We start from the raw sequence: 24,828 nt of genomic DNA, 5'->3' as shown, positions 1-24,828 counted from the left end.
CTGTGTTTGCTAGAAAACTGGAATAGTTGACAACTATTCTAGTAATCGATTAGTTGTTTCAGCCCTACTCTGCACATTCACTGGCCTACTTTACTTTATAGTTGACCTGCTTTGAACTGGAATCATGCAGAAAAACTTGTTTGTTTTATTTACTTCCTTCTAACATCCACACCTGACTTCACCTGACTCTCTTATCTGTGGATTTTTTTTGGAGACGCTTCGTAACATCATCATTTACCAACAACTCCTCAGGCACTTCCTTCCTCGCTGCGCGTAAAAGGATTGAAAAAAAAGATCTTCTCTGCAACAGGAAATACTTTTTTATCTGGAATTCCTTCATGTTTTATTGAGTATTGCAGGGACTGAAAAACCCTGGCCCTGGACTCTGACCAGCCCGGCCCAAGTGAGTGTAAATGCAGCACTTCCATAAAGACATATTTCAACCTCTTACTTCCTGTCTTAACCGAGTGCCTTTTCTCGAGTTCAGCTTTACCCAAACGCTTCATTTGAAAGCTAAGCCTACAAAAGCGATCGCTGCATTTCTGTCACATTTTATATCGTTTTTTGTTGCTTTTTCATTACTTTTTTGTGGCTTTTTGGCGTGATTTTGTCACTTTTTTTTGGGTCACTTTTTATTCCTTTTCCGTCGCTTTTTTCATTGCTACGTCGTCATGTTTTCGTCACGTTTTTCTCACTTTTTTGTTGCTTTTCACCGTCGTTTTCGTCGCTATTTCAATGCTTCTCTTTTAGATTTGGGTAAAGCTCGGTTAAGGTGGGGGGTAAGAGGTTAAGGAGAAAATCGAGAGGCCAGACCGGTGGCCCTTCTGTGCTCTTCCAGAAGATAAGATAAGATAAGATAAGATAAACCTTTATTAATCTCACAAAGGATTTTATAACATTAAATCACCTCATATGAAATTAAAAGGGCGACACTGCAGTCGAAGTGGAAATATGTTTTTAAAGACATAAATGATACACTTTTGCAATAAACAAAAATACATGTTTATTATGTTTTACAATTACAGCCTGTAAATAAGGCGTTATGTGGAAAGTCATTAAAAAATCTGATGTGCAAACTGAAACAATAATAATAAAAAACAAATAGGTCAAATATGAACTTGTTTGGGTGACAAAAAAGAAGTGACAAAAGAACAGCAAAAAAGTGAGAATAATCCAGCAGAAAAAATGCCAAAAATCCAGGAGAAAAAAGACAAAAATCCAGCAAAAAAGTGACAAAAATCCAGCAAAAAAAGACAAAAATCCAGTACAAAAAATGACAAAAATCCAGTTAAAAAAATGATAAAAATCCAGCAAAAAAAGACAAAAATCCAGTTAAAAAATGACAAAAATCCAGCAAAAAAGTGACAAAAATCCAGCAAAAAAAAAAAAAATCCAGTACAAAAAAGACAAAAATCCAGCAAAAAAGTGACAAAAATTCAGCAAAAAAGTGACAAAAATCCAGCAAAAAAAGACAAAAATCCAGTAGAAAAAAGACAAAAATCCAGTAAAAAAATGACAAAAATCCAGTAAAAAAATGACAAAAATCCAGTAAAAAAATGACAAAAATCCAGTAAAAAAAGACAAAAATCCAGCAAAAAAATGACAAAAATCCAGTAAAAAAATGACAAAAATCCAGTAAAAAAATGACAAAAATCCAGTAAAAAAGTGACAAAAATCCAGTAAAAAAATGACAAAAATCCAGTAAAAAAGTGACAAAAATCCAGTAAAAAAATGACAAAAATCCAGCAAAAAAATGACAAAAATCCAGTAAAAAAATGACAAAAATCCAGTAAAAAAATGACAAAAATCCAGTAAAAAAGTGACAAAAATCCAGTAAAAAAATGACAAAAATCCAGTAAAAAAGTGACAAAAATCCAGTAAAAAAATGACAAAAATCCAGCAAAAAAATGACAAAAATCCAGTAAAAAAATGACAAAAATCCAGTAAAAAAAATGACAAAAATCCAGCAAAAAAGTGACAAAAATCCAGTAAAAAAATGACACAAATCCAGCAAAAAAATGACAAAAATCCAGTAAAAAAATGACAAAAATCCAGTAAAAAAATGACAAAAATCCAGTAAAAAAGTGACAAAAATCCAGTAAAAAAATGACAAAAATCCAGTAAAAAAGTGACAAAAATCCAGTAAAAAAATGACAAAAATCCAGCAAAAAAATGACAAAAATCCAGTAAAAAAATGACAAAAATCCAGTAAAAAAAATGACAAAAATCCAGCAAAAAAGTGACAAAAATCCAGTAAAAAAATGACACAAATCCAGCAAAAAAATGACAAAAATCCAGTAAAAAAATGACAAAAATCCAGCAAAAAAAGTGACAAAAATCCAGCAAAAAAATTTGACAAAAATGCATCAAAAAAGTAACAAAAAAAGTCACAAAAACAAATAAGGGAAATAAAAAGTGACGACTATGGCAAAGAGGAGAGAATGCATTTGGTTTTGGCGGGTGGTAAGAGGTTAATGTCACTTTTTTATTGCCTCCTTTACGTCTCATCTCTATTTTGACGCTTTTCCCAGGAAGCATTTAGATTTGGGTAATGCCTGAACTCGTCTGGGCGGGGGTTAAGAGGTTAACACAACGAGCGTGAAAGCCACAAACACTGCTGTGAAGGAACGAGGAAAAATGACAGGCGTGCGTGCTCGTACCTGTCTGGACGTGCCCGTAACGCGTGCGCGCGCATCCTGGCGGTGACGGGGGAGAGGCACGCCTTCCCCACTCTCTCTCCCTCTCTCTCTCTCTGTTTCTACCTGAGTTTCTTCACCGAGCGGAGGATTGTTTAAAACACACCGAGGAGCGGAAGATGTCCACGGACTCCAGATACGTGCGTGCTCTGAAATCGATCCTCCAGAGACCCGGCAATGACGTGTGCGCGGACTGCGGGGCGCCAGGTAAGGCCGAAAACAAACAAAACAGCAAATCTGAGCGAAAAAGTGCGAAAGGAGTGACTTTGAAACGTAACGTCAGCGCGTAACGAGGCGAACGTGACGGTTTTACGCTTATTTCAGTGCACGGTGGTCGTTTATTACCGCCTTACGTGGTTGAATAGTTTTTGAAGAAGTGGGCGGGGCCTGTCGCAGCGCCGCAGGTGACGCTCGTGCACCTGAATAAACAAAAGGCTGCACTGGTGGCAGGAAATCTGGAGCCGGAGGCCACGAGAAAAGAAAGACTTGTCAAAAAGTAATGCAGGAAGTGACTAAGAAAAGTTTTTTTGGTTAGTTAGTCATTGGATGGACAAATAGTACTCGAATACAGCATACGTGGAAGTCCTGAAGTATTCGTTGTGGACAGGGGCGGACTGGGACTGAAAAACAGCCCTGGACTCTGGTCAGTCTGGCCCAAATTAGCGTAAATGTGACACTTCCACAAATACATATATGTATTTACATTGTACATGGATGTTAACCTCTTACCCCCCGCCTTAACCGAGAGCATTTTCTCCAGTTCGGCTTTGCCCAAATCTAAAAGCTTTTTGACTGGAGAGCAACACTGTAACGCCTCATTTGAAAGCTAAAATCTAGCAAAGTGATGGTTTTGTCATGTTGTCGCTGCATTTTTGTCATGTTTTTGTTGCTTTTTCATTACTCTTTTGTGGCTTTTTGGCGTGTTTTCGTCCCTTTTTTGTCACTTTTTCGTTGTGTGGGTTCGTCTCTTGTTTTTCGGGTTTTTTTTCATGTTATTTTCATCACTTTTTTCATCGCTTTGTCGTCACGTTTTCGTCACATTTTGTCACTTTTTTGTTGCTTTTCCATCACATTTTTGTTTTTGGATGCTTTTCTTTTAAGCTTTTAGATTTGGGCAAAGCTCGGTTACGCCCGGGGGTAAGGGTATAAGGTAAAGTGAGAGGCCAGACCGGTGGCCCGAGAGCCAGTGGCCCCTCTGTGCTCTTCCTGGACATATGGCCAGTCCGCCCCTGGTTGTGGATACTTCACTAAGTACAAATCTGTTTAAATCAGCGGCTTCAAACACATGGGAATTTACCCCGAATTCCCCTCTTGTCTGTACGGCAACACGAAGGGGACAAATCTTCTTCCTTGTAGTGAGTCATTGGCATTGGGCAATACACCTACTGTTCAAAAGACTTGTTAATTAACTTCAGAATTATTACAGGCTTTGAAAAGGAGCAAAACACCACATTTTTCTTTTCTTTTTTTTTCTTTCATTTCATGCCATAATCACTTGTACTTAGTGATGGCCGAGTGAAGCCTTGTAACACTTTGAGGCTTCGAGGTCTCTGAGCCGTTTCATTCTGCTTGAACACTGACCTCTTGTGGACAGACTTTGTTATCGCGACTTCTCATAAACACGACTGAAGCATCAACACGATCATGTTTTATTAATTTGACGTTTGATCAAATCAATCATAGGCCGATAAATAAGAGTCATTTTCTTTGTAACGTGGGTCTGTGGGCGGAGCTCCAGTGGGCGGGGCCTCAGTCACCTGCGTCATCAATGTGTGATCTTTTTACTTCATCATCATCATCATCATCATCATCATCATCATCATCAACCCAACCAGACTCGAGGTCCAGAAAAAACAAAAACAACATTTGGAGCTGTACCAGTGTCGCCGCAGTTCAGACTGGTCGTGCGTGGCTCTGACTTCGATGTTTGTCAAGCTCATAATAATCATATTGGCACATATTCATTCAGTCAGAGCTAATTTTGTCTCTATTTGCTGTAGAATCTCCTTACGCCTGATCAGCTGCACGCCTGGTTTAGTATCAGTTCAAAAGCAGGACTTTGTAAAGAATAAGAAAATATATGAAATATAAAATGTATTCTGGCCCACAGCCACTTTCTCCTCATGAACACTGCTTAAAGAGGGGGTGTTCTGCTTTTTTCAATCACACAGCACCAGTTTATATCACACTACAATGATGACAAACCTTCTGTTGGTCTGTAAATGCAGTAAATTAGAATAACTGCCTTGTATAAAATGTCTCTCTCAAAATGGCTGTAGTGAATGTCTTGAAATCGGCCTCTGTCTCTTTAAGAACCTCTGAGCCTTTAGACACGCCCCCTCCACACGCTGTCTGTGGCATCAGTGGGGAGGGGGTTCTGCTGAGGAGCAGTGGTTGGTTACTCGGCTGGTGACGAAAGCTCGGAGGCGTCTCCAGGAGGTGGGGGCGTTCCTAGGAGGACTCAGGCAAACCTATCCCTAAAATGGCCGCCATCAGTTTTTACAGATTACTCAGAAATACGTGAATGTGCCAAGGCAACACTTCAGGCATGTTTTTAATGAGGGAGTGACAGAATAACATGATGGAAAGCTTGAAAAAGTCCATTTTGCATAACACCCCCCCTTTACAGGATGAAATACTGCACATTTATTCATTACTAATGATTTACACTATATGGACGAGGCCCCTCCGTTGTTTAGTGAGACGCTCTGAGCCGATGACCCGCTTTGAGACTCGATACACAACTCACAGAATGAAGCAGTTTTCGAGACAGTCACGTGACCAGATGTTACTGAAAGATCACGTGACCAGATGTTACAGTTTTGAAGCATCTGCTACTTATACTGACTCACCCCAATCGATCAAAGAATTCATACAAACAAAACAGCTGCTTCCTTATTCAATAATCTCAAAAATACTTCATCAAGAAACTAGGGCTGCAACTAACAATTATTTTGTAATCGATTATTTTTACGATTAATCGAGTAATCGCTTGGCTGTGAATGGTGCAGGAAAATTGTATTTTTTCATTGTTTTTTAATCACATAAAGCTTAAGTGGCGCTGCTTGAAGATGTGTGGAGTAAACTAAAGGGAAATGTTTGTTGGAGGCTCTATTCATGAAATTTACAATGTACAAAATGTACACAGACCCTAACTATATAAACAAAGTAGGTTTTTATCAAAAATACTACATTTTTATGTCATTTTTGCTCCATTTGAGTCTGTGTGAACCAGAAAACGATTAATCGATTACTAAAATAGTTGTCGACTATTTCAATAATTGACTAGTCGTCGATTAATTGATGACAAGAAACAGTATTATAGTTGCACATGTGGAAAACCACACATACAGTACATCGACCCCGACCAATATGGATTTTTGGGGTTCGATACCGATGTGATGGGGATTGGCATGGCCGATATAAAGGCCGATATTTTAAGCAGTTTAATTTGATGTTGTTGTTTTAAATCTCTCAAATAGGCTTAAAGGAACAGGCCACCGTTTTTACATACTGAGATATGTTCTTACCTGAGCTGTGACGAGTTCTTTAGGACGTGTCTGATCTTCACCCGTGCCTTCAGTCACGTAAACACAGCGCAGACGGCGTTAGCATTTAGCCTCTCCCTCTCTCCTCTATAGCTCCAAAACAGGTCAAGATAGAAGCTACCAAGCTCTTCCACGTTTTCCCTATTTAAATATGGTTACGTGAAGTGTTCTCCACTACAAAGTATAATTACACAAAATTAAACAATGTGGATTTTCTAAGCGGATAAAAGGGGGGACTATATTGTAAGGCGTAATAATACCAGGAATAGTTCGAAATCCGCGCAGTAATCTTCACTTTACTGCGCGGATGCCAAACTACTCCTGGTATTATTACAGTGTCTTTCTTTATAAAAAGCCACATCCTCTGTCTCCTTTGCCGTCACGTTACAGTCGCATCAGCGCCGACTCGATGAACACAACGCGTCATTGTGCTTTGTCCAGAAAGAGGAACCACTTTCAAAACAAACGCCTCTGTGAGAAATCCCTGAAAGCAGCGCCCGCTCTCTCTCCAGTCTCGGAACTCAAACGCATTTTCGACATGTTTTGGCTTGTTTGCGTCGCCCTCATTCCCTCCTTTTTCAGCGCCTTGTTCCTTCTCCCTTTTAACACTTGTATAACAGTGGAGAAATCATAATTATATACGTCACACGCTCTGATATTTGGTGGATTTATTTGTTATTACGGGGAGACAGTCACTTCATTATAACTTTATTTAACCGTAACTTTGTCAGATCTCATTCAGCCCTTTATCTGGTTAGTGCTCGGGCCTCACAGCTAGAAGGTCTTTCTGTGTGGAGTTCTCCTCGTGTCTGTAGGTTTCCTCCTACTGCTTAAACATGTACAATAGGTTCCCATTTACTGCCAGGACTCCCCTGGAAAGGAGATTCCTAATCTCAGGGGAACTTTCCTGGTAGTTCTTAACCGGTCAAGCCGATGATTACAAATAATTAACAAATTATTCATGTTCGGGCAACACTTTATCTTACACATTGTACGTAACTAAATGTAGTAAAATGTAATGTGCTTTGTAACAATGTGTAGTAACTTGTACCTATAGGTTTGATACACAAGGGAATAATATGTATTTGTAGTTTGTAGGTACATCGTGTAATAAGACATAACTCTAACCCTGACCTTAAGCCCAAACCCTAAAGGTCTTGTGTCCCGTTACATTATGTACTTACAAAGTACTAATACAAGTTATTCCATTGTGTATTTACTACATATGTACAAGTTATTACAGATTGTTACAGAGCTAATTACATTGTACTACATTTAGATAGGTACAATTAGGGCTGTGCAATTAATCGAAATTCGATTACGATTTCGATTACAACAGTAAACGATTACAAAATTAGCATAATCGCAAAAAATCGATATTTTTTTATTTATTTTTTTCAATTTTTTTTTTTCAATTTTTTTTTTTTTTTCAATTTTTTATTTTTGGATTTTTGTCACCTTTTTGCTGGATTTTTGTCTTTTTTTTTTGCTGGATTTTTGTCACTTTTTTGCTGGATTTTTGTCTTTTTTTTATGGATTTTTGTCACTTTTTTTATGGATTTTTGTCACTTTTTTGATGGATTTTTGTCACTTTTTTGATGGATTTTTGTCTTTTTTTTTTGCTAGATTTTTGTCACTTTTTTGCTGGATTTTTGTCACTTTTTGCTGGATTTTGTCTTTTTTTTAATGGATTTTTGTCACTTTTTTGCTGGATTTTTGTCTCTTTTTTTTGATGGATTTTTGTCACTTTTTTGCTGGATTTTTGTCACTTTTTTGCTGGATTTTTGTCACTTTTTTGCTGGATTTTTGTCTTTTTTTGCTGGATTTTTGTCACTTTTTTGCTGGATTTTTGTCACTTTTTTGCTGGATTTTTGTCACTTTTTTGCTGGATTTTTGTCACTTTTTTGCTGGATTTTTTTCACTTTTTTGCTGGATTTTTGTCTTTTTTTTGCTGGATTTTTGTCACTTTTTTGCTGGATTTTTGTCACTTTTTTGCTGGATTTTTGTCTTTTTTTGCTGGATTTTTGTCACTTTTTTGCTGGATTTTTGTCACTTTTTTGCTGGATTTTTGTCACTTTTTTGCTTGATTTTTGTCACTTTTTTGCTGGATTTTTGTCACTTTTTTGCTGGATTTTTGTCACTTTTTTGCTTGATTTTTGTCACTTTTTTGCTGGATTTTTGTCACTTTTTTGCTGGATTTTTGTCTTTTTTTTGCTGGATTTTTGTCACTTTTTTGCTGGATTTTTGTCACTTTTTTGATGGATTTTTGTCGCTTTTTTGATGGATTTTTGTCACTTTTTTGATGGATTTTTGTCACTTTTTTGCTGGATTTTTGTCACTTTTTTGATGGATTTTGTCTTTTTTTTGCTGGATTTTTGTCACTTTTTTGATTTTTTTTAAAGGCAACAAATAATCGTTTGAATAATCGTGATTTCAATTATGACAAAAATAATCGTGATTATTGTTTTTTCAATAATCGAGCAGCCCTAGGTACAATGAAAGGTAGTGTATAATAAAGTGATAGCAGTTTGAACTCCCCATAAATCAACATGACAATAGTTTTCTGTAAAATCCTCATTGGTTCTGAAAAGGTTTACTTCAGGGCAACACCCCAGTTAAAGGTAAGGTTAGGGTATGTATGTTTTCGTAAATATCTTATCTTAAATATAAATCACGAGTGTTGGGGGCAACGTATTACAAAAGTAATGAGTTACAGAAATATATTACGTTTAATCAGTAACTAAGGAATATGAAATATTGTATAAAAAACAGTCATATATTAGTCATCACAATATAAGTAACTCGAGTTTCAAGTGCATTTAAATGCAGCACTAAATCCAGTTGGACACTGGTGTTGTGTGTGGCTAATATCATTAAAACAAAACATGAGAGACTGGAGTAAAGCGAAGGAAAAGGAAATGACTGCACTTTTGCTCTGTGTCATTATAACTATTTTCAGTTTATATTTTGCTAAAAGTAACTCAAAAGTACAAACATTACATTGTTAAAGCTGTAACTACTAATATAGAATTATTACTATTACTAAACTTGCCCAACACTGTCCATGACTCATTGATTGTTTTTATCTTTATCTGATTAATCCTTTTAATATTGCTTTTATTTAAACTTTTGTTGTAATTTTTGACCATTGTTTGTATTGTTCTTTCTATCTTTGAATTGCTTTTAGCACAACATTTTCATAATAAATGATTTTGCCCTGCCTTGCCCCGTTGTGGCTCAGAAAGTAAAAGACTGGAAACTTACTGCCTCTAAATTGAATCTGCGTAATCTGTTTTTTTTCCCCTGTAGATCCGACTTGGGGCTCCTGTCTGGGCGTCTTCATCTGCCTGGACTGCTCCGGGATCCACAGGAACATCCCCGACGTCAGCAAAGTCAAGTCCCTGAGTCTGTCTCACTGGGACGACCACGAGATCCAGGTACGAGGACGAGGGAACGCACCGGTACAGCCCGGACACTGCGTTTGTATAGTTTTACTTTGTTTTGTTTCCTCCACCAAAGCAGAGATACGGTCAGGTCGGTCGTTGCATCTATTTTATGCTACTGCCCGAAATTAGAAGTAAACTCCTTTTAACCTCTTAACTCCCGCCTGAACCGAGAGGATCTTTTTCCTCACGTCAGATTTTTTTTTTTTTTCCATCGTTTTTTTTGTCGAGTATTCAACTCATTTTTGTAACTTTTTGTGTCATTTTTTTTGTCATTTTTTTGTCAATTTTTTATCACATTTTTGTCCTTTTTTGTCACATTTTTTCGTATTTTTTTTAATCAAATTTGTGTAATTTTTTTGTCACATTTTTGTCATTTTTTTGTCACATTTTTATAAATTTTTCGTCAATTTCTTGTGACATATTTGTGACATTTTTGCCACTTTTTTGTCCTTTATTGTCACATTTTTGTCATTTTTTCCTAATTTTTTAAATCAAATTTGTGTAATTTTTTTGTCACTTTTTGTCATTTTTTTTGTTCAATTTTTAATCAAAATTTTGTCATATTTTTGTCACTTTTTGTCTTTTTTTTTGTTCAATTTTTTATCAAAATTTTGTCATATTTTTGTCACTTTTTGTCTTTTTTTTTGTTCAATTTTTTATCAAAATTTTGTCATATTTTTGTCATTTTTTGTCACATTTTTGTCATTTTTTCGTCAATTTCTTGTGACATATTTGACATTTTTGCCACTTTTTCATCCATTTTTCGTCACTTTTTTGTCACATTTCCATCATTGTTTTCGTCTCAGTTTCGTCGCTATTTTCACACCTTTTTTCCAGAAGCTTTTGGATTGGGGTAAAGCCAAACTGGAGAAAATGTGCTCGGTTCAGGTGGGAATTAAGGGGTTAAACTTACTTTTCTTGCTGTTTTGACTAATCCTATCCACTTCAGTCGTTTCTTCTTCTACTGCTGAAGGGCTTTGAGTCCAGCGTGTCCTTCCCCCTGTTGCCTGCAGAGGGCGCTCCAGGCCTGTATGAATTCCTGACCAGCCCAGTCCTGACCCTACTGTCTCTTCTTGGCGTAAACATGATTTAAAATTCTGTAAATGTAAAATATCTCGCCTGAGGATCTTGACTTTTCTGTCTCTATTCAACTGTGAGCGCTGTAAACTTGCTGAACTCTGAAGTTTTGGGTGAATAACTTGTAGTAGCTGTAAAAACATCGACAGTATTCAGTGCAGGAGCAACGGTTCAGTGTGTGGTGAGTCGTCTCTGCACCTGGGGCCAGTTCATCCACGTCTCGATATGACTGTATTCACACTCTGGAGTTCTTTCTCCACTTTGAGTCCTGTTACTGGTGTTAAAGCAGCACTAAGTAACTTGTTTACTTTAATAAATCCTTTCTGTAGTCCATGTGGGGGTAATACAAGTGTTAATGGGATGATTGTCACCAATACACACTAATGGAATCACGAAGAAGAAGCTAACAGGCTAACGGGCAAAGCTAACTGTGAGCTAGCATCACTTAAACAGTATTTACAGCCAAGTTTGAGTGAAAAAAATATCTCCATTGTGTAATTTGATGTACAATATCCCTCTGTCTCTTTGTCTTTTCTGTCAGTGTAGTATTTACTCTCACGGACAATTAATGAGTAAAAAACACAACTTGCTACGACACCTGCAGTTGCGCTTATGGCCTCTAGGGGCAGGAGTTACTTAGTACTGCTTTAAAGCTGTAATCACTAACATAGAGTATGTTACAGTTTTAACCCCTTAACTCCCACCTGAACCGAGCACATTTTCTCTAGTTTGGCTTTACCCCAATCCAAAAGCTTCTGGAAAAAAGGTGAGAAAAAAGCGACAGAACTGAGATGAAGACAATGATGAAGATGTGACAAAAAAGTGAGAAAACTTAGACAAAAAACTGAAAAAAAAATGGACAAACAATGACCCAAAAAAATGACAGAAAGTGACAAAAAAATGATGAAAAAATTACAAAAAATTAACGAAAAAATGATGAAAAAGTGGCAAAAATGTCACAAAAAATGGACAAAAAAATGACAGAAAATTACCAAACCACCATGTGTCAAAAAGTGGCAAAAATGTCACAAAAAATTGACAAAAAACGACAAAATAAATGACAGAAAGTGACAAAAAAATGATGAAAAATTGACAAAAAATTGACGAAAAAATGATGAAAAATTACCCAAAAAATATGAAAAAATGATGAACATGTGTCAAAAAGTGACAAAAAGTGACAAAAAAAAGACAAAAAAAGACAAAAAAAGGACAAAACATTACCAAAAAAAATTATGAACATGTGTCAAAAAGTGGCAAAAATGTCACATAAAATTGACAAAAAATGACAAAAAAAAATGACCGAAAGTGACAAAAAAATTATGAAAAAATTTACAAAAAATGGACAAAAAATGACAAAAAAAAATGACCGAAAGTGACAAAAAAATTATGAAAAAATTTACAAAAAATGGACGAAAAAATGATGAAAAAAGTGGCAAAAATGTCACAAAAAATGGACAAAAAAATGACAGAAAATTACCAAAAAAAATGAACATGTGTCAAAAAGTGACAAAAATGTCACAAAAAATTTACCAAAAAAAGGACAAAACATTGACAAAAAAATGATGAACATGTGTCAAAAAGTGACAAAAAATTTACTATTTGACAAAAAAATTACAAAAAGTTACAAAAATTAGTTGAAACCCCCCTAAAAAATGATGGGGGAAAAAATCTGATGACGTGAGGAAAAAGATCCATTTAGATGAGTTTTGTAGATCTTAGCTTTCAAATGAGGCGTTACACTGGCCTACAGGATTTGGGTAAAGCTGAACTGGAGAAAATGCTCTCGGTTCAGGCGGGAGTTAAGAGGTTAAAGTAACTTGCCCAACACTGGAACCTGCCACCATTCTCTCCAGTTCAAAACAGCAATAAAAACTATTTAAAAGTGATTCAAAAAAAACGACCAAAGAGTGACAAAAAAGCAGCAAAAACCTGACAGTAAAGTTGAACTGGTGAAACTGTGCTCGGTTAAGACGGTTTTCTAAGATTATACGATCAAGTGGCAAATTAGAAAGCAAGGACATAACTGAGACTAAACCAGCTTTGAATTTATTTAGATAATAATGGATTTTTTAGACATTCTTCTGGACAAAACCATGTCTTAATTGTGTCTTTACCAGGTCAGATTTTTATGGGGGAAAAGCAGGTGTAAACTGGGACTAAGACTGAGATCTAACCCAGACTGAGCAAACGTACGTGTGTTTTTGTGCCTTAGTTCATGCTGGAGAACGGGAATGAGAAGATGAAGAGCAAATACGAGGCGGATGTTCCGGTTTATTACTACAAACCCACTCACAAAGACTGCCAGTGAGTAACGCAGTAGAAAACCCATCATATACAGAAAGTAACACCAGTGTGGTTTGAAGAAGATATTGTATATAATCTGTAACAAACAAATGAGTTGAAAGCTAAGTTCCCCGTGTTGTTGCCGGATACTTGTGTGTGCAGGGTGCTGAGGGAGCAGTGGATCAGAGCCAAGTATGAGAGGAGCGAGTTTTCTCAACCAGGAAAGCCTTTCGCCTACGAGGAAGGTACAGTGCACAAGCGTTTGCTCACACGCCCGAGTCTAACATCATTTACTGGCAAGAGGATTTACCGAATGTTCAGCATGATGAGCAGAGGTGGGAGACTTGAGACTTACTTGACCAAAGCTGCAAAAAGACTTGACTTGACTTGGGACTTGCTGTTTGTGACTCGAGGCCAGTGACTCTCAATGACTCGCTGTGACTTTATAGTTTTTATTTATTTGAGTGAAACTGTCGAAAGATCAGGATTCATTTTGTAAAAGCGGCGCATCTTTGTTTACATTATGGTGATTATCCTCATGTGTGTTCGGTTTAACAACACAGTACTTCTAATCAATACAGCGCGAAAAGGCAGGAGGAAATATTTCTTTGGATGCATTAAAAGTTTTCTAAAGACAGTGAAGAGGAGGAGATTTACGGACAGGAAAACGTTTGAAACAAAGGGCTGGACCTACAGCGCAGACGGAGCCTCCAGAACCACCATGTAAGAGCTGATTCATCAACAGGAATGTTTTTTTTTTCGATGTTTTAATTCGTTCACACAAAGTTTGCAGCATTTAGTGACTAGTTTACGCATCCGCCACAGCCCAGTGACAGCAGGACTGAAGGCTACGCGGGATCTACTTTGAGCAGGGGCGAATCCGAGTATACAGGGGCTGGGGCAGGACAGGGGAACCACTGACAGAAAAACTGCCAGAAACAAACAAAAATAAAAATCTTATTTTATATTTATGTTTCAGACTGCAGGGAAAAGCAGCTCATATTTAAAATACTATATTTCATATTTTTTAAGCCCCCCCCCCCCCCCCCCCGGGGCCCCTTCCTTAAAATGCTGTCCCAGCAATTTTGTACATAGACTGTTTATTTATAATACATATATTTTGAATGTTGTGGCGTTTTAATATTAATTAGACTTTAAATCCAAATCCATGAGTTTTTAAAAGTTTGATTTTAGCCAAAATTTTCAAAATTACAGTATCTTGAGAAAGCACTTATTATTTTCAAGATTTAACACATTTTGAAAAGTAGACACGCTGGCGTTTGTGACTTGAGGTGACTTGACAAAAGCTGTGACTTGACTTGACTTGACTTGAGCACATGACCGAGTGACTTGGACTTACTTGAGACTTGGACCTTCACGACTTGGACTTGACTCGGGACTTGCATTTAGTGACTTACTCCCACCTCTGATGATTAGCGACACACTTTGAGCTCAGAACTGGTCCGGTGATGGATTAAGGGATTTAAAACAGTGGAGGACAGTATTTTGTTTTGCCATGACACAGATCAAATGACCAAAGTCAACAGGATTACTCAAAACTGCGTAAATGAAGTGATTCCTTCAGACCAAACCAAAGTGGCTGTTGTGATCTGTGGCTGCTGCTGGTCGAGCCCAGTGCCAGCTCTACCCACGCAGTCGAGTGTCTCCGCTGGTCAGACCCGGGTCAAACCTGGTCTGCCACAAAGGTATTTAATAAAGCTCTAGATAAGGCATGAGGCCCGTGACATGGCAGATGGCGGCCATCTTGGGACTGACCGGCGAGGCTCATTCCCCGTCCGAAAAGAGCAGATTGGTGAGAGGTCTTACGCCAAACCGGACGTGTGTCAGCGTCCACCACGATAAGAAGCTTCCGAATTGGGCTGTTAGTTAGGAAGGAGTTGGGGAAAGTGGCCTGTATGCTAACTCTCATAGCCACTTTAGCATTATCGTGCCATCCCATAAGCTACTGCGCCTAAACAGCTACAAACAGCTGTTGGTGATGTCACTTCCCCTTCCCCTGGATAAGGACGGTCAAATTGGGCAAATATCTCTGATGTCTGAAGCAAGTGTTATATAATTTGATGGTTTCGGCCTCACACATGTAACGATTCAAAACCAAGAGTAGGGCTGTGCAATTAATCGAAATTCGATTACGATTTCGATTACAACAGCAAACGATTACAAAATTAGCATAATCGCAAAAAATCGATTATATTTATTTTTTCTAATTTTTAATTTTTGGATTTTTGTCACTTTTTTGATGGATTTTTGTCTTTTTTCTGCTGGATTTTTGTTTTTTTTTTGATGGATTTTTGTCACTTTTTATGATTGATTTTTGTCACTTTTTTAATGGATTTTTATATTTTTTTGATGGATTTTTTGTCATTTTTTTGATGGTTTTTTGTATTTTTTTTATGGATTTTTGTCATTTTTTTTGATGGATTTTTGACACTTTTTTGCTGGATTTTTGTCACTTTTTTGCTGGATTTTTGTCACTTTTTTGCTGGATTTTTATCACTTTTCTGATGGATTTTTTTAAAGGCAACAAATAATCGTTTGAATAATCGTGATTTCAATTATGACAAAAATAATCGTGATTATTATTTTTTCAATAATCGAGCAGCCCTAACCAAGAGCGACATTTTCATTGATTCGACGTCAGAATGTGAGATACACTCATTGTTTGTGATGAGTTGTATAAACCTCATCAGTCTGTCTCGTTTTTTTGTCATGTTGTTTAGCCGTATTAACATTGTTCATTCCCAGAGTTCAGTGGTTAGCACCCATGTTCAATAGATATTGTGTAAAAAAGTACAGAACTTCTGTTTAAAAGTAGAAAATGTTATAGATAGAAGTATTTTTTTTAAATAAATAGAAGTATGAACTGGAGCAACTCTGAGCCTCCTACAAAACTGAAATAACATTTGAAAAACTGCAAAAACGTTATTTTCTTGCCAGTCAGTCACAATGATCAAAGTCATGAAATAACAAAAAAATAGATTAATAAGAGGTGTTTCCCATTTGAGGTTAGAAGGGCCAGACACAAGATGGCCGCCAGAATTGCCATTTCTTCCAACATATTATTATGGCCACGTCCTACCTAGAGTTTTATTAAAGGTCTTTGATCTACCAGGTACAAGTTTAGGGACCGAGCTCAGCCCAGGGCCAAAGCACTGAGCTGGATTTTTTGGGGATTTTGTCTCCTCCCTGGAGACATTACCTTGAAGAGACTGGGTGATGTAGGGTCTCGGGTGATTCTGAAGGCTTTGCAGGTGAGACGGGTGGAGTACCTGGCAATAGGCAGGTCACATGAGGTATAATATTTCACAACATATTGCTGATCTAGCCGCTTTTAGCACAATTATGCACAGTAGTTTACCTTCATAGTCTGTCTTGTAGCTGCTTCTTTCCTCTAGTATTTGCCTTGGCACCTCTGAATAGTTCTGTAAACCACAGCAAAAGGCAGCATTTGCCCACATTTTAATGGCCGTTCTGTTGTTCCTTCAGTAATGTGTATTCTAGCGTGCGCATTTGTGTGAGCGCCGCCCACAACCACTGTGGTCTTTTCACAATGTGCTACACCTAAAAAAAACATACTGTGTCGCGTACTGCGGCCAAACAGTGCAGGTGTGAGACTCTAAGTTCAGCAACACCGTGTGCCCAAAGAAAGAGATCAGCTGAACTGCATGCCCAGGTTATTCCATCAATGGATTTCTTCTTCCCTGATAGCACAGGCGTATTCCAAGATCACAATGCCAGGATTTATCTGTCTCACGTTGTGAAAGGGTGGTTCAGGGAGCATGAGCAGATCTTCCTCTTAATCCTCTGTGTGATTTTTACTTGCTCTTTTTCTCATCTTCATCAGCCGCCATGTTTGTTTTGTACTGATGAGGACCTTGTGTTTTCTCTGATTGTTTTTTTGCTAAAAACATGGAGCAATCTTTGACTCTAGATCTCAGTAAGTCGTAAAATAAATATATAAATTGCTGTTTTCTTCAGGGGTGAAGGAGGGGATGCTGATGAAGCGCGGCAGAGATAACGGACAGTTCCTGAGTCGGCGGTTCGTCCTGTCAGAGCGAGAGGGAACTCTGAAGTACTTCACCAAGTACGACGTAAGTACTGCAGTTTCCGCATGCGCTGAGTGAAGCATCCTCGCTCCCTCGTGCGTCTTCTGTGTCCAGGCCAAAGAGCCCAAGGCGGTGATAAAAGTGGACACGATAAATGCCACGTTTCAGCCCGAGAAGATGGGAAACCCCAACGGCCTCCAGATCACCTACCTCAGAGACTACAGCACCCGCAACGTCTTTGTGTATCACGACAGCGGAAAGGTACGGCTTTATCAGGACTTCAGGTTTAGTAAATGATGCCTTTATTACAGTGTTACACGTTATGTACTCGCGGGAAGCAGATTAAAAAGGCTGAAAACAGGAGGACGATTAAATGACTGTGTTAGTGACTTAGTAAAATGTGATAAAATTCCCTTTTTGAAAACATGTATTTAACCAGGAAAGCCCCGTTGAGACTAATCTCTTTTTCTTTCCTTATTTTCAGTTTTATTATAATATTCTTTAGACTTGATTGGTTGAACGTGGAAGATGATATTTGGTTAAAACAACATAAAACAGATACAAAAAAGGAAGAACAAACCAAAAAAATGCAAAAATGATAAGAAATAAAATAAATAACACAGACACACATTCGCACACACACAGGCATGGACAAAGGCCGATTAATGGATTCATTGTACATGTTTAAGGTAGAGATTGCAGAACACATTGTTTTAAAGCAGGCAGATATTATATGGATTCCACTGGACATAGAATGCATTAAAGTTTCCGCACAGGGTAAACTTGATTTTTTCAAGTTTAAAAAAAAAGGAAAAGAAAAAATCATGAACCCACTAATCTCTTTTTCAAGGGAGTCCTGTAGTGATGGGATTTACGGCTCTTTTTGGTGAGCCGGATCATTTGGATCGGCTCGCCAAAAAGAGCCTTTTCTTTTGGCTCCCAAATGGCTCTTCATAGGGCTGTACAATTAATCGAAATTCGATTACGATTTCGATTACAACAGTAAACGATTACTAAATTAGCATAATCGCAAAAAATCGATTAGAATTTATTTGTATTTTTTTCAAACATTTATTTTTTTCCCATTTTTTTTATTTATTTTTTTCCTTTTTTTTTTTTTTGCAAAGCAGACTTGCGTTATTTCAGGCCGCTGTGATTATTTTCCCTTCGCTTTTCACGTGCCGCGGCTCATGCTTTTGTCTGACATAAAAACAAACGGCGCTGTGTGATGATGTCATCAGGCCGCGCTGCTTAGTTTACTTGCGCAGGTGTGAGGGCTGGCCAGCAGGGGGCAGGTGCGAAACAGGGACCTCTCTTCAATCAAGGCGTACTTGAAATATAATATAATATAACAGTCTGATGCAGTCTGATAACAGTCCAAATGCCTTCTGTCCTCTTTGGCTATAGGCCTGTGAAACACCTCATTTGAAAGCTAAGACCCAGAAAACTGATCTTTTTCCTCGCGTTGTTGCTGTGTTGTGTCACCTTTTTGTCACATTTTCGCTGAGTTTTTGTCACATTTTTTGTTGTTTTGTCACATTTTTTTGTTGTTATTGTCACATTTTTGTTGAATTTTTGTCACATTTTTGTTGAATTTTTGGTTGCGTTTTTGTCAAATTTTTGGTTGAATTTTTGTCACATTTTTTTGTTGTTTTTGTCACATTTTGGTCACTTTTTTTTCTTGAATTTTAGTCACATTTTTGTTGAGTTTTTGTCACCTTTTGTTGAGTTTTTGTCACTTATTGATGAGTGTTTGTCACTTTAATGTTGCGTTTACATCCTTATTTTCTTCTAATTTTTTTGTGGCTGTTTTGGTGCTTATTTCCCCAAGAACCTTTTTGATTAGGGTAAAGCCAAACTGGAGAAAATGGAATCCGTTCAGGTGGGGGTTAAGAGGTTAAGCTTGTTTCTCCAAAAAGTCCAACGTTTCTCCACTCTAGCGTCGGCCGCGCTCACCATGAACGAGAAGCTTCAAATGTTACTAATGCTACTCTATGGAAAATGTGTGGTAACTGTGGATTTTCCCGAACTCTATCCTGCACACACTGAATGAATATACAGAATGGAGTTACACAAAATGGACACGAACATGGAATGAGTCTGTTCTATTTCCAAAAGCCACAAACTAAAACACTGTTCTCTTCAAGCCCGGGCCATGATGATTTCCTCTTTCTGATATGTTTCAGTGTATAACTATTAACTCAGATTCTTATCCTGCAGACGCAACATTCAGGAGTGTTAATTCCCATGAAAAAAAATGTCCATCGTCGAACATTTCCAGCATTTTGCGACCCTTCACCCATCTATATATTGATCTAAAGCATGGTTTCCTTTGGCCCCAAACACAATCAGCTCCACACATAAATATGACACTGTAATATGATGAAAATTGGGCTGGGACTTTATGCCACGTCTAGTTTCAATTTCCTTCTTCTTCCTGTTAACTTATTTGACACGAGCTCGCAACTTGTCACAACATTTCTCTCGGTTCATCCTTTCCGTAAACTTGACATTTTTCCTGTGTGTTTGTCAGACAGTGATTGAAGTCTCTGGATCTGTTTCTCAGACACGAAACCCTTTCCCTCTCATCAATTTAAACGATTCAGTACAATCCAATGCGCTGTGACATTTCAGCGCTTCATTTATCAGACTCCGCCATAAACAAAACGGAGGAGATGAAGAATTAATCGAGCTCAAATAAAACATTATAAAACACTTCCTGCAGACGTGACTCTTCTCTGTTTTTGGGGGGGAAGATACTTTTGGTACTTTTGATACTCTTTGACCTGCGTAATATAGTAATTCTGTCTTATTTCTTCTGTGTTTTCCAGGAGATCGTGGACTGGTACAACTCCATCCGGGCCGTCCAGCTGCATTATCTCAAAGTGGCTTTTCCCGGAGCCACGGACGCAGAGGTGAGCGGAGACGCATCACGGAAACCTCAGCTACAGCGCGGCGTTTAAAAGTTTAGAAGTAGTCAAGGCGAGACAAGGAAGGTGATCAGTGTGGAGGTTTTTAGCTAGTTTTCCCCCTCTTAGTCGTAGAGAGTAGGTTGTTGGAGTAGTTGGATTTATTCAGGAGCTACATCATGATGGCGCTCCGGCTTCATCAGGTCCCGATACCAGAAACCGATACCATTTGACGTGTGGCCGGCGCTCCTGCAGGACACAGGTCTCCACTGAGGAGAGAAAATAGCAACAAAACTGGAGAATTCTTTAGTGTAAATCCAATATTCCACACAGAGCTGACTTTATTACAGACGACACTCCCTAGATCAGAGTCTGTGCTGGATTTAACCAGAGCTGAATGAACACACGAGAAAATCTGCACAGAGCTGAAATAAAGGCTTTTGGACATGAGCTGTTCTGTCTGTGATGGACAGTGCAATAAAAATTACAAATGATATTGAATGAAAAATAAAGAAAAATAAAATGGCATCTGTACAATTCTGATACAACTTCTCTTGAAATAGTCGCCTAATTTACTTTACGAAAGCTCGGAGGCGTCTCCAGGAGGTGGGGGCGTTCCTAGGAGGACTCAGGCAAACCTATCCCTAAAATGGCCGCCATCAGAGTTTTTACAGATTACTCAAAAATACGTGAATGTGCCAAGGCAACACTTCAGGCATGTTTTTAATGAGGGAACGACAGAATAACATGATGGAAAGCTTGAAAAAGTCGATTTTGCATAATACCCCCCTTTAAATAAAAGTACTTGTACTCATACTCGTATCGGTTTTAGAAAAAGTGGTATCGGTGCATCCCTACTGTGAACGATGGGAGCCGACATCAGGCCCGGGGGCCTAATCCGGCCCTCCAGCACAGAACCTCTGGCCCACAGGGTGATCTTGAAAAATATTATTATACAAGTAAGAGATCAAATACCTGTTAAAGGAATAGGCCACAGTTTTTACATACTGAGATATGCTCTTACCTCACTTTAGCCGAGTTAATATATCCCCGTCTGGTCTTTGTCCGTGCGCTCTGCCAGGCAAACGGAGCACATACGCAGCCTCTCCCACATGTCACATAGCTCCAAAAAAGCTCACGATAGAAGCTACCAAGCTCTTCCACGTGTTCCCTATTTAAATAAAGTTACGTGAAGTGTTTTCAAGCGAAGTATATTTACACAGAAATGTAACATGTGGATTTTATAAGCAGATAAAAAGGGGGACTATATTGTGAGGCGTAATGATACGAGGAGCAAATGTCCGCGCAGTAACTCCTAAAGGTTATTGACGGAAGTGAGCGGGGGAAGTCTTTAGGAGTTACTGCGCGGACGCTGTGCTCCTCGTATCATTACGCCTCACAATATAGTTCCCCTTTTTATTTGCTTATGAAAATCGACATGTTACATTTCTGTGTAAATATACTTCGCATGAAAACACTTCACGTCACTTTATTTAAATAGGGAACACGTGGAAGAGCTTGGTAGCTTCTATCGTGAGCTTTTTTGGAGCTATGTGACATGTGGGAGAGGCTGCGTATGTGCTCCGTTTGCCTGGCAGAGCGCACGGACAAAGACCAGACGGGGATATATTAACTCGACTAAGGTTAGGTAAGAGCATATCTCAGTATGTAAAAACGGTGGCCTATTCCTTTAAAGTATAAAGGTACATTCTGTCAATATTTCTAAAATTTCCTGGCTGAAAATCCCAATATGTCGTATATAATGTAAAACATTGGCATTTGCAGGAAATGGTTCTTTACTTTGAGCTACAATGGTGAGGTTCGGCCCTTGGTGTTTTGGCCATGATGAAAATCGTCCCTCCTCGAAGCAGACTTGCCTACACCTGCTGCAGAGCCGTTCACTTTTAATTTTTTACTCCTCTTCGGGGAGGGCGTCAGTTTAGTTGTGAATACTTATATTGTGAAACAAAAGTCTCTGCTGGAGTGGGGCAGAGAGGGGAGTGTAGGATTCCACATCTTCCGCCGGTTCGCTCGGCTCTTCTCCGCTCTTGGCCGCCTCCGAACGGCAGCGACATCACCGCCCACTGCCTCCTCCTCAGTCGCCCCGGTCGTCTCCACGAGGAGCTCAGAGTGAGCTCGCACAAAGCAACGAGTCTGAGAAATAACAGTCCTGATGAAATAATAAACAACTATTTAAGGGCAGACGAGCCGTAAAGTCAATTCTCTTTCACTTGCCTGAAAATATTACATTGATTGTTGTGTTTGCAGCTGGTGCCGAAGCTGACGAGAAACTTCCTGAAGGAGGGTTACATGGAGAAGACCGGGCCCAGGGTGAGCAGGAGTCTGTAATGTATAACCTGCGAGTTGGAAGTTAGAGTCTGCGTGTAGGGCTGCACTGTTTTGGTAAACGCTCAGTTTGAATGTTTTGATTTGTGATCTGATTCAAAACTGAGGTTCAGCTCAAAGTGCACATTTTAAGCATATGCAGCTACACTGATACAGAGATCAAACGCCCCACCAATAATAATGATTACCGTATTTTCCGGACTATACGTCGCTCCGGAGTCAAACATTGCCTAATGAAGAAAAGACAACAGGCTGAATAGGCGTACGGTTTGCTAACGTAGCTACAAGAAGCATAAACAATGAACTAAATAGGTGTCTGATATGTTAGTGTCACATAAACAGATAACTTTAGCATGAAGAACAAACAAAATTCTCGTTCCAATCTCTCCCAGATAAATGTCTGTGTCCATAGAATATTTTAACCATTTTGCATTTAAAATAACTTATATTTGAGCAGCATCAGCTTCGTGGTTGTTTAAGCTACCCAGCGGCGGAGTGATCTGCTGGAAAATAGTCCCTCAAAATGCGATCGTTCATGTGATGCAGGGTCAGACACAGACATTTATATGGTTAGTCTGGTGTTATAAGTGATTTGCCTCAGGTGCTCTGTGGAGCGGGTCACACTGTTTTTAATGCAGGCTAGCTGATACCATAGACATGCACTAGCCTTGCACTAGCCTAGCGCCACGTAACTCTTAAGAAATGCATGAATTACAAAAAAAAAAAATCTCCAGAAACTAGCAACACTCTGGATAACTAGGAAATTAGGCCCTATGTCAAACATCCTGAAATATCCCTTTAAGAAAAAAAAAAATCTTACTTTTCCTTATTTTGGGGGTTTCAAAACTCAATAAATCAAGTCAGGAATTGGATATTATAAAACCTTTATAATCTTGTTAGTTTGGAGTCTGTGGGAGCTGCTAAAGTGGGGGTGTCAGGGTGTAAAGAAAAAAATAATATAGAGAAAACGGGCCCTAAAGTTTTAGAGCGTCTGCACATGCGTGTGTATATTTCTCCCCGGTCTTTAAAGGGGCTAGATGCGAAGTTAGCCATTTTATACTCACTACTGCCACCTCAGGTCATACGTGTAACTGCCGCTTCTATATTAAGCTCGTGCATGACGGCACTTCAGACCTGAATTAACACCTTTTTGAGCAACAGCGCAGGATTTTAGGACATTGCTGGAACATTCTGTATAGTCCCTTTAACTGTAGCAGTGTCCCAGGAAGAAAATGACCATATTAGGATTATAGAGTCTTGTTGGGGTGATTCTGTGCATCACCAGAATCACAAAACACGTCAATATTTGTGATTGGAAACGAGTGGGAAACAAAGCGTCATAAAAATAAACATTATAAAGGGTCACATGGGTCTGTCTTTAACTCTGACATTAAAATCAAGATGTTAAGAGAGAAAACAAGCCAAAAAAGAAAAACCGTCCATAAGCAACACCTTTTCTATAACCTTAACTTTCCTTAACTGTCCTTAACTGTCCTTTTTATAAACTTTATAACTTCAGGGCTTAAAGTATTCCGGCCGGGGGCCGGATTTCCGGCTTGAGGCCACTTGCGCAATCAAAATGTATCAGACTGCAAATTATTTGTCCCGTTTTCTCCGCGCATTTGTGGAAAAACTCCCGTTTCCCGCACTTCTTACGGTCCATGAACGCATCTCACGCGCAGCCTCGCTGTTACGTGATTCCTCTAAAACCAAAACAACTGCCACGCGGAGGCTGGAGCTACTTTTGTTATGGATTAAGTTTTGCCAAATGGACGCTATGACCAGGCGAGTGAGAATCGGCTAAAGAGGCGAAGAGCAGCAAGTTCTACGACTGATCCACAGTGAGTTTATTTACTTATTCTGTGAGGACAGTCGGGCTAACGGGGTCGCATCACCCGCGCTAAATTAAGCACTAAAAGCCCCGCACGAGAGCGCGGTGTCGGACCTGCCCCGCTCCGCGCCTCCTCCTGCAGCCGTGCGCGCGGTGAGACAGGTGCGCGCGGTGAGACAGGTGTGCACAGGAACGACACACTGCGTAAACCGCCCCCCCCAGCTGCTGCCGCTAACCTGCTGTTAAAAGCGAAACGTAACTCCTTCATATTGAACAGAGCCTCGCACTGTCACAAAAACCCGATTCGAGTGGAGTCTATAGACTAAAAAGTAAGTGGAGTCTATTTGTTCCGCAAACGGAGCACACAGTGGCGTGAACGCGCACACGTGTCAGTGCAGCCAGTGTTGACCCACTGGACACAAGCTGAAAGTGACTCCAGGTCATTATTTTACAGCAGTTTTCCTTTAGGCTCAGTCCCAATAGCTACAGCAAATTTAACCAACAGCCTGATTAACAAACATGAATGACACTTAAGGCTCATTCATACTTCACAAGATGTAAGAACTTCTTGTTCTTTGACAAGCAAAAGTTACTTCATTTTGTTCTGCAGCTCAAAGAACTTGTG

General features: G+C 38.9%; 1 protein-coding gene across 1 annotated transcript in view; it reads left to right on the top strand.

The window, feature by feature from the left end:
• The first annotated feature begins 2,797 nt into the window (after positions 1-2,797).
• Positions 2,798-24,828, top strand: part of LOC306960869 (arf-GAP with dual PH domain-containing protein 1) — a 34,735-nt gene continuing 12,704 nt past the window's right edge. Inside the window, exons 1-8 of the mRNA XM_079553468.1 lie at positions 2,798-2,903; positions 9,554-9,681; positions 12,980-13,071; positions 13,213-13,295; positions 17,050-17,162; positions 17,232-17,378; positions 19,949-20,032; positions 22,295-22,357. Coding sequence (XP_079409594.1) covers positions 2,816-2,903; positions 9,554-9,681; positions 12,980-13,071; positions 13,213-13,295; positions 17,050-17,162; positions 17,232-17,378; positions 19,949-20,032; positions 22,295-22,357 — 798 coding nt within the window. The 5' untranslated portion in view covers positions 2,798-2,815. The remainder of the gene's footprint in view (positions 2,904-9,553; positions 9,682-12,979; positions 13,072-13,212; positions 13,296-17,049; positions 17,163-17,231; positions 17,379-19,948; positions 20,033-22,294; positions 22,358-24,828) is intronic.

This window comes from Gobius niger (assembly GCF_951799975.1).
Source record: "Gobius niger genome assembly, chromosome: 3".
Lineage (NCBI taxonomy): Eukaryota > Metazoa > Chordata > Actinopteri > Gobiiformes > Gobiidae > Gobius > Gobius niger.
This window is presented reverse-complemented; position numbering and strand designations above follow the sequence as displayed.